Source organism: Anolis sagrei, chromosome 4 (assembly GCF_037176765.1).
Source record: "Anolis sagrei isolate rAnoSag1 chromosome 4, rAnoSag1.mat, whole genome shotgun sequence".
Taxonomy (NCBI): Eukaryota; Metazoa; Chordata; class Lepidosauria; order Squamata; family Dactyloidae; genus Anolis; species Anolis sagrei.
In genome coordinates this window covers 48,838,010-48,853,429 of record NC_090024.1, presented here as the reverse complement: position 1 = coordinate 48,853,429, position 15,420 = coordinate 48,838,010, and the positions used below count along the sequence as shown (strand labels likewise).

At 38.2% G+C, this 15,420-nt stretch overlaps 1 protein-coding gene across 3 annotated transcripts in view; it reads left to right on the top strand.

Annotated features, from left to right (window-relative positions):
* The window catches only part of FAM110B (family with sequence similarity 110 member B), an 84,206-nt gene extending 69,063 nt beyond the window's left edge, over positions 1-15,143 (top strand). For all 3 annotated transcript variants that reach the window (XM_060775355.2, XM_060775357.2, XM_060775356.2), the window contains exon 2: positions 12,194-15,143. In XM_060775355.2, coding sequence (XP_060631338.1) covers positions 12,544-13,656 — 1,113 coding nt within the window. In that variant the 5' untranslated portion in view covers positions 12,194-12,543 and the 3' untranslated portion in view covers positions 13,657-15,143. The remainder of the gene's footprint in view (positions 1-12,193) is intronic.
* The last annotated feature ends 277 nt before the right edge of the window (positions 15,144-15,420 follow it).

Genomic DNA, 15,420 nt, shown 5'->3' with positions numbered 1-15,420 from the left:
ACACAGATTTCCATTCACTCCAGTTTTTATTTTTCCACCTGGGGATATAATTTCCAAATAAGTATTATAAGGTGGCCTGCCAGTATCTTGGAGATTTATAGGCTTTTTCGTTTTAATTTATTTAATTATTTGTGCTCCACTAGTCAAAACAAGTCTTCATAAAGTAGATTTATGGTATTAAACTTGCTTTGAATAAAGTTTAATGCTTTAATGTTCAGTATTACAGCCAAAACAATTAAAATGTTATTTTAAAATGTCCAATCAAAAAGAGAATGAAACAAATCTGAAATAGGGATGTGTTCCAAACACACTTAAAAACTATGTCAAGGAAGGCTTGTTGAATATTTCCAAGAATTTCACAAAGAAGAAGCCAGGAATGAGATACCTACATCAATTGGATTATGTTTCTTGCACATTTTAGTTTTTGAAAAAAATAATTGGTTTTCCTCGTAATCAAACAAGGAAAAGAGCTGAAATTATTGTTGATTATTTTGGAAGCAATGAAACAGTCATGAAATCCTATTTTTCCAATGTGGCTGCACCTCGACTTTGGAACTCCCTGCCTAGGGAAGCCAGAATGGCCCCTTCCTTGTTGTCCTTCTGGTGGCAGGCTACAACCTTTTTATCCAGGCAGGCTTTTAAAGAAGAGAGTTTTTAAAAATGAGACAGGAGGTGCTATGTTTTATGTAACGTAATAGATTCAGTAGATTTGTTTAATGGTTGTATTGCTTTTAACAATATTTTTAATATTTTATGTTTAATTCTACTTTAATGTTTATATGCATTATGTTTTAATTCACACATTGTTGTGGTTTAAAATGTTAGCCACTTTGAGTCTCCTTCGGTAGAAGAAAAGGGGGGAGGGGAGAGTATAAACATATCATAATCCTCATTCATCTCCTAAATTGTTTACTAAATAAATCCTAATTTACACTTGCCTGAATCCATCCGGTAGTCTTAACTAGACTACCATTCAACAAGTATATTTTTTACTAATAGCATCAGTTTACAAAAATAACATCCAAATCTCCATGTGTGTATGATTTTGCCTGAAATAAAAAGTGTAAAAAAATTGGGGAAGAGAGGCACAATGAAGAAATTACTTCACTGGGTTAATTTATAGCACCAAAAAAAAAAAAGATTTATCTTTATAAATCTGTGCAAAAGAACTTACCTGTAAATGAGATCACTGAGAAATATGTAAATTTTACATAGGCCACAAACAAAAAATGGTGGTTATATTTTCCTTCCTCTCTGATAAAAAGCAGAGAAGTTGGAAGGAAAAGTTTCTGTGTTAGTATTCTTGAAATGTGATTTTCCTGGATATCAGAAATGCCAGACTGAAAGCCTGGGCCATTTCATTCTAAAGAGAAAACATTGGGTATCACAAGAGACCATGTGGCTCATGCAAAGACAGAGACAGTCAGAGAGAAAGAAAGAGGGAGAGATATACACACAGGACTTTGAAGAAGTTAAAAACAGATTCTGGGCAGTGTGCCAGTCTCCTACTGTGTTTTGCCCTGTTAATCTCCACTGAGATTTTTGCAGACTGAATATACAGCAGAAGGGTTCTTGGAATACCAGAAACAATTCTCTGTCTGCACAGAGCCTAGAGTCAGCTGACAGTGCTGAGCTCAAGGACACCCACACTTTGGGATAAGAAGAAGAAGGGAAATTTGGATCATTGGGATGCAAGATCCATTCACTATAGTGCAACATGAAGGAGAAAATGATTGAGAGGAAAATGTCACAGATAAGACAGGTTGTGACCAGCAGTTATCGGGGCAAGAATAACGACAGGTACCAAAGCAATACAAAATTAAGGCAAGAAAAGAGAATCAGTACAGGATGAGTGTCTGCATGTTAAAGTGATCACATTCAGCAACTTCAGTACCCCTTATGGCTAAACACATGGATTGATTGCTTGTAGAGATTGTATAATTTAGGAGATTTTAAGAAGACATTGAAGTCAACTATTAGAATTAGTGTTGGGATAATCATGCAAAGGAAGCAAAGAGTTCTGATTTCAATGTTGATGTATTTATCATATACACGTTGAGCAATAGAAAATATATGACTATCACAGCCATCCATGTGGGCAATTTCAGATTTTGAGTATCTGGGTAAGAATTACTTGACCTTAAACACAAACTCCAGGGTTGAGTGTTGAAATCTGTGTCATCATAGGTGATCATTCATAGCTGAGTATAATTGTCTAGCAAAGGTAGAGTCTTGGTGGTGGGTCTGTAAGTGACTGTGGAGACCTATTCTGGATCCGCATGGTCTTTCGCAATGAGGACATACATTTACAGATGGAAGTCCCGATAATGGTTTTCTTGATGTGCCTCCCTCTTTGCACATTTCTCCCTTTTACCCTCTATTCCTGCCTCTACAACATCCGTAGCACTGTTGGTAAAAGATTACCTCCAGTTAGAACACTCGAGTGCCAGCGCTTTCCAGTTCTCTGTTTATTCCACACTTTTTAAGATTAGTTTAAAGACCATATTTAAATCTCTTGTGCTGTTCACCAATGTTCTGTTTTCCATACTTGAGCTGAGAGCAAAGTAGCTGCTTTGAGTGAGTGGGCATTCAGACAACATTGCCGGTCAGGAGAATCATTGTTTCGATGCTGGTGGTCTTTGCTTCTTCCAGAACACTGATGTTTGTCTGCCTGTCTTCCCAAGAGTTTTGCAGGAGACAGCACTGATAAAATCTTTCCAGAAATCTAGAGCGACATTTGTAGATGGCCATGGTTCTCAGATGTACAACAGAGTTGGGAGGACAATAGCTTTATAAACAAATATCTTGATTTCCCTATGATTGCCGTAATCTATGTAGCCATGGTCAAATCAGAAGACTCACAGAAGTAGAAAAAGTCTTGGAGTTGGCGCTCTGTGGGACCCCCCTCTCCTCAAGTATGTACTGAGCATGACAAATATCAGATTGGAAACTAGGGGAGGAGAATGAAGGAGCAGTAGTCCCTAGTTTGCAATACTTGAGTAGAGTTATTGATAAAGAGGCACCTTGGAGGTCTCTCATTCATAGTATTGTGGTAAATCCAATCTCACCACAAGAAAATTAAAGACAACAACAAATTGCACCACTTTGTGTTCTTATGCAGAGACAACCAGTAAATTCAGCTTAGATTTCTGCTCCTGATTTCCACTAATTCAATAAAAGCAATCTTCCAAACAATAATGGCACATGAAGTGTTTATGCTGGACTGATATATTTCCAATTTTAAACTAAATGGTGGTGATTATTGGTACAATGAGATAAAATTAGATGTAATTGCTTAAAAAAAAACCCAATCCATGCCATTTAGACCAAGTTATATCAGTTAGCCTAAGAATTGTGTTCCGTACAATACTCCATCTTGATCAACCTTATACGCACAACCATCTTAGGGCAATCACATTCCCATCTACAGTTTGGCCAACCAAATACTCTGTGTTGGGAAGTTAAGTCTGCTGCATTTCATTACTGTATGTTGAATTGAATCTTTACCACTAGTGCCTGTTATTTTTTAATGTATTTTGGGCTGCTACATTGTCCTCCAGGTCTCAAGAATTTAAAGCCTCAAGTGATAGCAGGAAATGTTTCCTTTCCTGGTTCTCTAATTGATGTAAACAAGCATAGCAGGTGTCAAAATTACCTTCTACAAAATTTGTGGGTTATCCAGTTAGACAAAGCACAATTAACCCAATATATATTGGAAGCCTAATTTATATTTCAGTGTCTTTCAAATATACATATGCTTTGGAGAAGTCATTAGCAGCTGCTTGTTTGAAGCAGGAGCATTTTTGTGTGCCCCTCCATCTCTTCAGATATCAAAATATTTTTTTCCAGAAAATGGTTTTTCAAAAAATAATGCTCCCAAATGCATTTTAGGAAGCATGGAGGGCATTTTCACAATTGTTGGTCCCCCCCCCCCCCCCATGTTTTGCTCCAGAATATGCACTATGGAGCATGGAGGGAATTTACGTCTCATTTTGTGGAGTCCCTGGTCTAGTTTAGGAATAAAACTGTCATTAAAAAAAAAACACGATAAAACACCCAGAGATGTATTCCCATGCAATTGAAGATGGGGAGTAGGTACAATCCATCACCTTCTACCGATGTATCCTCCTAGCCCTTCGTAGTTGTCCACCCCAATCTAATTAAATGTTTCGGTTTTGCTGGTTTTTTATTATTATTATATTCTCTTTTTCAGCACAACTAGTAGCTAGGGCCAGCTTTATTTTCTATGTCTTCCAACTGACATTGCTTCAACCTAAAATGTTTGGGCGTCTGCCAAATATAGTGTTACAGACACTTGCTTTTTCTGTTTGCAGATAGAATACTTTTGAATAGAGAAGGAAGTTGGATTCCAAGCATCTTTTTAATAGGAACATGCAGCATTAAATTTTTGTTTTTGTTGCTGTCTTGGTTTTGCACTGCTTACATTTCTGGGTTATGCACAGTTTGATTGCACCAAGAGCTTTCCTTGTGTACTTTCAGGGTGCTTTGAGAATTCTGTAATGGTGGTCTCCTGAGAAAACTACAGTGGGAACACTTAAAGAAAAGTTCTTAAGAGTTTAAATTATTAATGAAGTACACAAGAGAGGAAGGAGGGAAAGCAATAAATAGTAACCTTTATAGGATCATTATTGCTGCTATGGCTATTTTCTAAGGAGCAATCGGAATCCAAGGAAGTATAGTCCTATAAAGTTTTATGAATCCCTATTCAGAAAACAAGATGGCATTTCACTACTAATGTATTCTGAACTCTTAAGTGATTTGGCCACATTAGAAATTATATGTAACTCTGTTATCTAGTATTTTGCCTTTTGGTGGAGATATTATTTGCTGTTGAGTCAATCTCTTGTTTTATGCAGAAGTTCATCTCTTGTTTTATCAGCGAGATATACCCAGTGTCTTAATTACATTTGGCACAAGTTTGCTTGCCACAACTAGACCTGAATGTCATCTTTTTCGGAAAAAAAATCATAAGTATAAACAAGATCTATATAGGACTATCAAAAGTGACACTGGGAAATGTAGGTTTCTCACAAATCCTGGTGTCATTTTGCAATAGCTATAAAAGGAACCAGTTTCTCTCTGCTAAACAGAAACTGATCATTGTTCTGTTCTCATATTTTTAAAAGTCAGTAACTACTGATGTGTAAAGCTTCCTGTTTTCTTTTTTAAAAGGAACAATGTTGAAATACATCTACCCAAATCTACACAAAAAGAGGAAACTATCAACCATGATTGTGATAGCCATGATTGTAAAAGGTGAGGGATAAACTGAATAAGTAAATCAACTTAGTTATTAAATAACAAAATGTGGACAAAATCCGTATTTAATCAAAATACTTAACAATAGCCTCATTAAACTTCATCTGAGGTAAAGCCATGCAAATTTACACAAAATTTGCATGTGATTACTTTGCACAGATTTACAGTTTTCTGTGCAGAAAATGCGGTTATCTGCACAAAGCAACCTCATGTGAATTTTGCACAAAATAAGCTCCACATTTCAAATAGTCTTTAAAAACTGCACACAATTGTGAAGTATTTCTGTCAGCAGGAAGAAATTGTTAACACTGCTTATTTCTTCCTTCAGGAGTAAAAATAGCAAAGAATTGCATCTCTATATACTGAGATTCCAGTGGTGGGAGACAGTAAAAGATGCTAAGATTGTGAGGTCCTGTAGAGCATTAAAGTGATGTCCCCTCCAGCATCCTTTTACACTCTCATCAAGAAAAATCTGCAAGCGGAAACTCAATACCATTCTTAGAAAGTAAATTATAATATTATGTATTAAGTATAGGTAAAGGTTTCCCCTTGACATTAAGTCTAGTCATGTCCAACTCTGGGGGTTGGTGCTCATCTTCATTTCTAAGCCGAAGAGCCAGCATTGTGTGTAGACACCTCCTAGGTCATGTGGCCAACAGCCGGAGGGCTAACAGCCGGAGCTCACCCTGCTCCCCGGATTCAAACTGCTGACCTTTCAGTCAGCAAATTCAGCAGCTCAGCAATTTAATCCACTGCACCACTGAGGGCTCAAATATATACTCGTATGTATATAGGTCTAGAAATCTTAGCCAAAAAATTACCACAAAAACCGGGTCATGTTCTCTGAGTAAAGTGGTGGAAAACCTTTTTGAATACCTGGGTAGGAAAATGATGGTTGTTGCCAGGGACAGCTGGTACTTTCACTTCTATGTAATGATCCTCAGTTTGTCCATGTATCAAAATCTTATCATTTTGTTCCCAAAACCTGCCTCAACTTATATATGAGGCTGACTTATATATTAGTATATATGGTAGATGTGTAAACAGAACAACAGATTTGGGGATTTATTGATTATATATTTGCAGAAGAACTCTAAGGGCAAGTAAATGTAAAATAAAATGTAATCCTCACCTAATATGAGTAACAAGTTAGCAGTAGGCAATTATGTATTATCATGTCCAATGTTTTTGTTTACCTGCTCTGAAACCTCAGGGGTAAACGCGTTATAAAAGCTTCAGTGTAATATTTGTACAGCTGGAAAAATAACACCACAGTGCACAGGCATCTTTAATTTTGTATTATTATGTTCAGTTTCTAGTTGAATATTCAATACTGTATGTCGCATAATGGCTTTGTTGCCTTAGTGCTTCATCGTTTGCCCAGTCATGTATATTAAAATTTCCTCAATATCACATAATGATTCTAATTCCCATTTTATCGCAGGTTTTATTTCAACACTAATTGAAGAAGTACAACATACCTGTCGTGCTCTATGAAGTGTCAGATAAAGAATTTTAATGAGTTGGATCCTGATAAGTAGATAAGTAGAACATAAAAATCATAATAGATATTAATTATGGGAACCATATATTCATTTTATGGAAAGAAATTGTAAATATTTGAAAAGTATATACAGATGGTTTTCCTTAGAAAAGAAAGTAAATTATTTGCTTTCCTTAGAAAAGAAAGCAAATTATTTGCCATTTGGCACGCAGTATTTGCTAGATGTGTTTTATAAAATGAGTAGCCGTCCCCTGCCACACATTGCTGTGACCCAATCTGGTGATCTGGAAAATAAAATAATGAGAAAGTGTTGGTTTCTAATATATGTCATTTCTTTATGCTTGTGGGTAAACAGTTGTATTGCTTGTTGTTTCTTTGTCAGTGTTGATGTAGTGATTGTGTGGTTTGCCTACTCTGGAACATGCAACATATAATTGTCCTTCTTTAGGGGTCCCTTTCAGATCTATGATACTGTATCTGTCATATACATGTGTGTGTGTGTGTTTGTGAATCATATATATCTATCTATATCTATGGCTGGATGGCTCTTTGTCAGAAGGGATTTGGTTATGTTTTCTTGCCCTGGTGAAGGGAGTTGGACTGGATGGCCTTAAGGCAGCATTTCTCAACCTGGGGGTCGGAACCTCTTGGGGGGGTGTCAGAAGGGTTGCCAAAGACTATAAGAAAACATAGTATTTTCTGTTGGTCATGGGGGTTCTGTGTGAAAAGTTTGGCCCAATTCTATCATTGATGGGGTTCGGAATGCTCTTTGATTGTAGGTGAACTATAAATCCCAGTAACTACAACTCGCTAATGTCAAGGTCTATTTTCCCGAAACTCCATCTGTGATCATATTTTGGCATATGGAGTATTCATGCCAAGTTTGTTTGAGTCCACAGTGCTCTCTGAATGTAGGTGAACTACAACTCCAAAACTAAAGGCCCACCAAACCCTTCTAGTGTTTTCTGTTGGTCAAGTTTGGCTCAATTCCATTGTTGCAGGAGTTCAGAATGCTCTTTGGTTGTAGGTTAACTATAAATCCTTGCAATTACAACTCCCAAATTACAAAATCAATTTTTGAGTGATGGTGACTCCTTGGGTTAGTAGGTGTCTTGTGGCCAGATTTCGTGACAATTCGTCCATCGGTTTTTGAGTTATGATGTCACTCAAAACGAACAGAGCATTTTTATATAAATAGACTAGCTGTCCCCTCCCACGCTTTGCTGTGGCCCAGTTTGGTGATTTGGAAAATAAAGTAATGAGAAAGTGTTGGTTTGTAATGTATGTAATTTCTTTATGCTTGTGAGTATACAGTATTTCTTGTTGTTTCTTTGTCAGTGTTGATGAAGATATTGTCTGGTTTGCCTTCTCTGGAACATGCACCATTTAATTATCCTTTTTTTAGGGGTCCCTTTCAAACCTATGATACTATATCTGTCGTGTGTGTGTGTGTGTGTGTGTGTGTGTGTGTGTGTGTGTGAATCATATATATATCAATGGCTGGATAGCTCTTTGTCAGGGAGATTTTGATTATGTTTTCTTGCCCTGGTGAAGGGAGTTAGACTGGATGGCCTTAAGGCAGCATTTCTCAACTGGGGGGTTGGGACCCCTTGGGGGGTTGTGAGGGGGTGTAAGAAGGGTCACCAAAGACCACCAGAAAGCACAGTATTTTTGTTGGTCATGGGGGTTATGTGTGGAAAGTTTGGCCCAATTCTATCGTTGGTAGGGTTCAGAATGCTCTTTGATCTATAAATCCCAGTAACTACAACTCCCAAATGACAAAATCAATTTTTTATTGATGGTTACTCATTGGGTTGTTAGGTGTATTGTGACCAAATTTGATGTCAATTTGTCCGGTGGTTTTTGAGTTATGTTGATCCCACAAACGAACATTATATTTTTATTTATATAGATAACAAATGGTTTTAAATGCTTGGCAACACATTTAACTTATTAAAGGGGAACTTTTAATTTGTTCTGTTAGGAAGAAGCAGAACAAATTCTTATAATAGAAGAGAGTTCGGTTTCTGTGTCAGTGGGGCAGTGAGTTCTCTCTGAGGTTTAGTTTGAACTTTAAAGAAGCTCTTCAAGGTACTGAAAACACACACACAATAAGTTCAAGTATCTTGGGTAGTTCTTGTAATGATAACCGATTTACAATGTAATATACATTCCCTTCTGCATTAACCATTTTCTTCCTTAACAGCAAAACAGTGACGTGATAATGTCTGTATTCAAAGGGATCTTGTAGCACATTAGAGACTGAGGAAATGCAGCTGGTAGCATGAGCTTTCATAGACTAAATCTATTTTCTCGTGCATTTACAGACTACACAGCTATGACTATGAATACTAATATTGGTAGATGAGAACTCATACTTCATATATCAGGAACATCAAAACTATTATCAGAATTGCTATGGTAGATTAAATCTATGGTAGAGCAAACAGCTTCTCCCTACAGAGGCAAAACTTCATAAAGTACTGCACAACTAACATTGAGGATGCGAGGTGATATGAAAGAACAAGAGATCTGTGTAATAAACATTGAGTTCTTATGTTCATGGTGGATATTTGAGCCTTAGCAGGCACAAGAAGCAGCATTTCGGTGTTCAATTTCTAGAACTTTTCGTTCAGTATAAAACACATAAATTTTGACCACTAAGGGTGTATCTAATAATGCAGTTTGACACCACTTTCATTGCAATGGCTCAATGCTATGGAATCATGGGAGTTGTATTTTTACAAGGATTTAGTCTTCTCAGCCAAAGAGGGCTGGTTCCTCACAAATCCCAAGATTCCTTAGCATTGAACCGTAGCCGTTAAAGCGGTGTTAAACTGCAATTATTTATTTTATTTATCGTGTCAGAAACACATTGAGTATAATGTATGAAAAATCACAAACAAAATTTAAAAACTTGGCACTATACCAAATTTGCTTTCAGCAGAAGCTGGCCATTTGGAGTGCCTCTGGTGTCACTGTAAGAAGGGCCTTCATTGCGCATGTGTCAGGGCTCAGCCTGCATTGTGGTTTGCTCTTATCATCACTTGCATGTCAGGGACTCAACTTCGTAGCCACATTTTTTTAAGATTGGCTCTGCATCTTGTGATGCCAGAGCGCAGTCTGTTCGGCACCTTCCAAGTCTTCTGTGTGCCCAGGATTCAGTTTCTCATCCGGTATCAGCCACTGATCAAAGTTCAAGGTTTGAGCCTGCCACTTTTGGACTCTCGCTTGCTGAGGTGTTCCTGCGAGTATCCCTGTAGATCTTCGGAAGCTATTTCTTGATTTAAGGCATTGGCTTGCTGGCCAATTCAAACAGAGAATGGTTCAGATATGTCAATGCCTTGGTCCTTTCATTACAGGCTGCTACTTCCCAACAGATGTCACATGGTGCAGTACCAGCTGAACAGTATAATTTCTCCAGTGGTGTAGGACATAGACATCCTGTGATAATGCAGCATGTCTCATTAAGACATACATCCACTGTTTTAACATGGTGATATGTATTTCACACTGAGCATGAGCATTAAGCAGCAGAGTAGCAGAGCACAAGTGTAGGTGTCTTCACTGTATCTGGTTGTGAACCCCAGGTTGTACCAGTCAGTTTTAATATATTATTTCTAGCACCAACGTTTAGCTTGATAGTCAAGCAGTGCTTCTTATAAGTCAGAGCACAGTCCAGAGTAACTCCCAGGTATTTTGGTGTGCTACAATGGTCCAGTGGGATTCCTTCCCAGGTAACTCTCAGAGGTCAAGAAGCTTGTCTGTTCTTAAGATGAAAAGCACATGTCTGCATTTTAAATGGATTAGGGATGAGCTGGTTTTTCCTGTAATGAGCAGTAAGAACACTTAAAGCTTCAGAGAGGTTCTGTTCACCCATTTCAATGCTCCCTCCTTGAGCGGTGATGGCTTGATCACGAGCATAGATGAAACTCTCTGTCCCTTCTGGCAGTGGGTGATTATTTGTGTAAATGTTAAACATTAATGGAGCAAGCACGCTCCCCTGTGGGAGGCCATTTGTCTTTTTTCACCATCTGCATCTCTGACCCTGGAAGTCAACAAAAAAGCTCCTGTTTTATAGCAGATTTCCTAAGAAGCGAGTGAAGTGGTAATCCTTTATAATATTATATTTTTTCCTCAGGAGAAGGCGATGATTTACAGTATTATAAACTGCTGATAGGTCTATGAAGACAGCTCCTGTAATCTGCTGCCTTTCAAAAGCATGTTCTATGTGCTGAGTCAGATTCAACACTTGCAATGTGCAGCTTTTCCCTTTCCTGAAACCAGCGTGCTGTGGAATCATACATGGGTCTATTTTTTCCGTAATTCTATGCAAAATAAGTCTCTCCAGAACTTTATAAAGACGGCACAACAAAGAGAGTGGTCTATAGCTTTTTGGATCATTATGGTCTTTGCCTGGTTTCAAGATGGCCACGACTCTTGCTTTCCTCCAAATTTTGGGGATCTTACAGGATGCAGTGCAGTTGTTCATCAACTTGAACAGCCAGCACCTTGCTTTTGGGCCAAAGTTCTTAATTTTTTCCATCCGTAGATCATCCAGACCAGCTGCTTTGCTATTTTTACATTTATTGAGAGCCATTTCAAATACAGTAGATGTAAAAGGTTTATAAATTTTGTTGTTCTCATTATTTATTTATTTATTTACCGTATTTTTATCCCGCCTTTCTTAGCCCGAAGGTGACCCAATGCGGCTTACAATTTGGCAGCCATTTGATGCCACAACAGTCATAAAATACCATTAAAACATTTAACATGACATAATAAAATCCATATAAAAACATTAAAAACATATAATCACCAATGTCTTCTAGTTAAACTCATTTTCCATTATCTGGTTGTCTGATTATTGCAGTACACAACCAAACATTAAACTGCTGAAGATGAGCTTTAAACCAAAATTTCTACAATTACAATTCTGGCTTTCTTCTGTCAGAAGGCTACAACAAGGGAGAGGATGGTTTTGATTTTCCAAACTGAAAAGCATTTTCATATTGTCTATTTCCCATGTGTCAAGTGACCACTCGAACTACCAACATTGAGTAAGCCAATGCATGCAAGAGTATAAATTCACCTTATATATCTGGGTCTTTATTCTTAGAATTTTTCATCTCCTTTCAATCCCAGACTCAGAGTTCAAGTATTAGCATCTGTAGAATGCATGAATTATCTACATTAAAAAAATGTTAATGAAGAGCATCAAATACCAAATTTCTTGTTGCCTTGATGTAATAGGTGCTAGTAGGTGAAGGTGTGATAGAATTTGTTGGCCAGAACTGCCCATTTCTGTAGCTAAGCCAACAGACAAAGGGTCATGGAGGAGATATCTGTTGTTATGGTCATGATATCATACACTGTTACTAACATGTGGTTGGTTATTTTATATTTCAGATCACTGCTTCTAGTTGAGCACAAAGAAACCGCAGAGACTTCAACATCCTTCCTTGAGAAGAAAACCCAGCAGAGCAAGATTAATATAGGCTTGTTTCTGGTGGCCTTTTGGTGCAAAAGCTGCCTTCAAGGGAGGCAGAAAAGAAAGAAACACTGTGGTATTTAATGAGCTGTGAAATGAAGCGCTGTTGCTGCTGCTGTGGTTGCTATTGCAACTCTTCTTCCTCTTAACACTCAGATTTTGAAATTCACCTGCTATTCATTGTGCTTAATATACATGTTTCTGCAGTGTGCATTTAGAAGATCCCAGGAACGAATTCACAACGGCTGCCGGGGAAAGGCCACCAAACATGCCTACAGAAACACTACAGACAGGTAGCATGGTCAAACCCGTCAGTCCTGCCATCACATTCACCTCAGCCGTTCCTCTCCGTATCTTAAACAAAGGACCTGATTATTTTCGTAGGCAGGCTGAGCCTAATCCCAAAAGACTTAGTGCCGTGGAGAGGCTGGAAGCGGACAAGGCAAAGTACGTAAAGAGCCAAGAGGTCATCAATGCCAAACAAGAACCAGTGAAGCCGGCAGTGCTTCCCAAACCACCAGTGTGCCCTGCAAGTAAGCGCTCTTTGGGCAGTCCTACCTTGAAAGTTTTCAGTAACAATGTAAAGACTGAGAGTGGTGTCCAGAGGGAGAATCTAAAGCTAGAGATTTTGAAAAACATCATCAACAGCTCAGAAGGGTCCAGCTCAGGTTCGGGTCACAAACATAGTTCACGCAACTGGCCTCCCTACAAGTCTGATTCAGGAGACCTTAACCGGCACTCGTTTGCAGAATCCTTAAAGGTTTACCCAACTCAAGGCCGTCGCAGCCCCCAAGACAGCAACTCCAGTGTGGGTAGGCGGCTATTGGAACAGTCAACAGAAGCATTCTTGCATGTTTCTCATAGTTCCTCGGACATTAGAAAAGTATCTAGTGGCAAACCCTTAAAAGCAATACCCTGCAGTAGTTCAGCTCCACCTCTGCCTCCCAAACCCAAAATTGCTGCCCTCACAACATTAAAATCCCCAGAGATAGATGCAGTGGAAACCAGTTGTGGAGTCAGCCGGCGTCCTTCCTTACAGCGTTCAAAGTCAGACTTGAGTGACAGATACTTTCGAGTCGATGCAGATGTTGAAAGATTCTTTAACTACTGTGGACTCGATCCTGAAGAGCTTGAAAATCTTGGGATGGAAAATTTTGCAAGGGCTAACTCTGACATTATCTCTCTCAACTTTCGCAGTGCAAGTATGATCAGTTCGGACTGTGAACAGTCTCAGGACAGTAACAGTGACCTTAGAAATGATGACAGTGCCAATGACCGCGTGCCATATGGCATTTCTGCAATTGAAAGAAATGCCAGAATCATCAAGTGGTTATACAGCATCAAGCAAGCTAGGGAGTCACAGAAAGTATCCCATGTGTGAAAAATATGCAGGAGGGAAGGGGGAGGCAAGGAAGGACTGTATCTTTGTGAATATTCAGTTGTGAAGGATTGTGAAGTCTACTTGAAGTCTTAATACACTTCTCAGATCTCTTTTTGTGTTGCTTGTTGTGCAATGTTTTCAAGTTGCATGCCTGTCAACATGTGAACTGACCTGGCTTCCACTTGAACAATAACTCGCTACAGAGCCTGGCTGAGCATATACACACATTGTCTGCCAAAAGTTTAAGACCAGAATCTAAATAGGGCTTTGTTTTTGAATAAGTTGTTTACATTAAATGGTTATATGGCTTCTTTTTAATAGTCTTGTAATCCCCTGTGGGTGTTTTTTAAAAATATCTTACCATTTTTGGTGTCTTGAGCACAGATATAGTAAAGACACAGGTATCTTTTGAACTTAAATAAAGATGTATTAAGAGAAGAAATTGCCAAATACAGTCATCATAAATCCTTCCCTAGAACAGCATAGTAGTCCATGGAATAAGCACCCAACATGTAATGCATTTGGGTTTTTTTTTTATTCTTTTGAAGAAGTTGTTTATCTTCTAAAGAAATAGTCTGTCGTTTTCTGTTTTGACAATCTCACTGAAGCCCTCCACTACCCACTCTCTCACACAGCCTTTCTGCAAGCAGTTTAAAAAGATACTTCTGCATTTATAAACTACTCTTGCAGGTGTTTGATACAACAAAAAAAGAAATGTAGTGTCTTGGTTTCACTTATCATAGGGTATTTTGGAAGGAGGCTGAGAAAATGGCACATGAAAATCATGGGTGACATTTTGAAGTGAGGTTCCTTGTCTTAAACTTTTGACATGAATAGTTAGATCCTATTTGCTGATCTTGAATGCCTTTAACTTGACAAAGCACATCATGATTATAAGCTCCTGCTGATGACTACATTTTTGTAGCCCTGTTTGAGCAGGTCATGAACAGAAAATGGAAGTACACAGCCATATCAGTATGAGCCTCTTACCCAGAAGCTGAACACACTCAATATAGCTGAACTATATCTGAGAAAATTGTGATTATGTTGTCTTAAATATGTTATATCTTTAAGGCTGTGGAGGTTTGTTACAGCTCTAGGAAACTGTAGAAACAAGACCGTATGTAGCTTTTTTTGTTTGTTTGGTTTTGTCCTCTCTTCTTCCCTTGCCCTACAATGTTTAGTGCTGCACGTCAATCTGTTACACCTCTCTTTCTTTGACAATCTTGTGTCTTCCCAATGGTTTAACTGTCATGTCAAAGTGACGGTTGTGATGAGTAGCAGAGAAGTTGAAAGTGCAGTGGTCTGCTTCATTATTATGATTATGATTATTCTACATGCTTTGGAGTACTTTGCAGCACTATCTTATACTTCATCAGCTAATAGGAAACTTTTTATTGTGTAAATGCTGTAAGACTTTGTACATATTTCAGTTCTTACGAGATCTTTAAAAAAAGTGTTATGCTAATAAATAGCTTTTGGTGCAACTGCTGCTTATGTACTTCTCTTTCTGTACTGTTAACATCCTGTCTCAAATTGGATACCAGGAGGAAATAAAATGCAACCATTGAAAGAGAAATTCACTCTAAATGTTCTATGAAAATATTCTTCTCACTCCATCCTGCCATTCTCCTAGAACTCAAACAGACATGATACTTAAACATGTGTAGGCATGTAACATGCAGAATTTGTTTTGTAAGTAATAATTGTGCATGTAGGTAGATCAGCTCCATGGAAATCTCAATGAAAATGCTATGTTCCAAA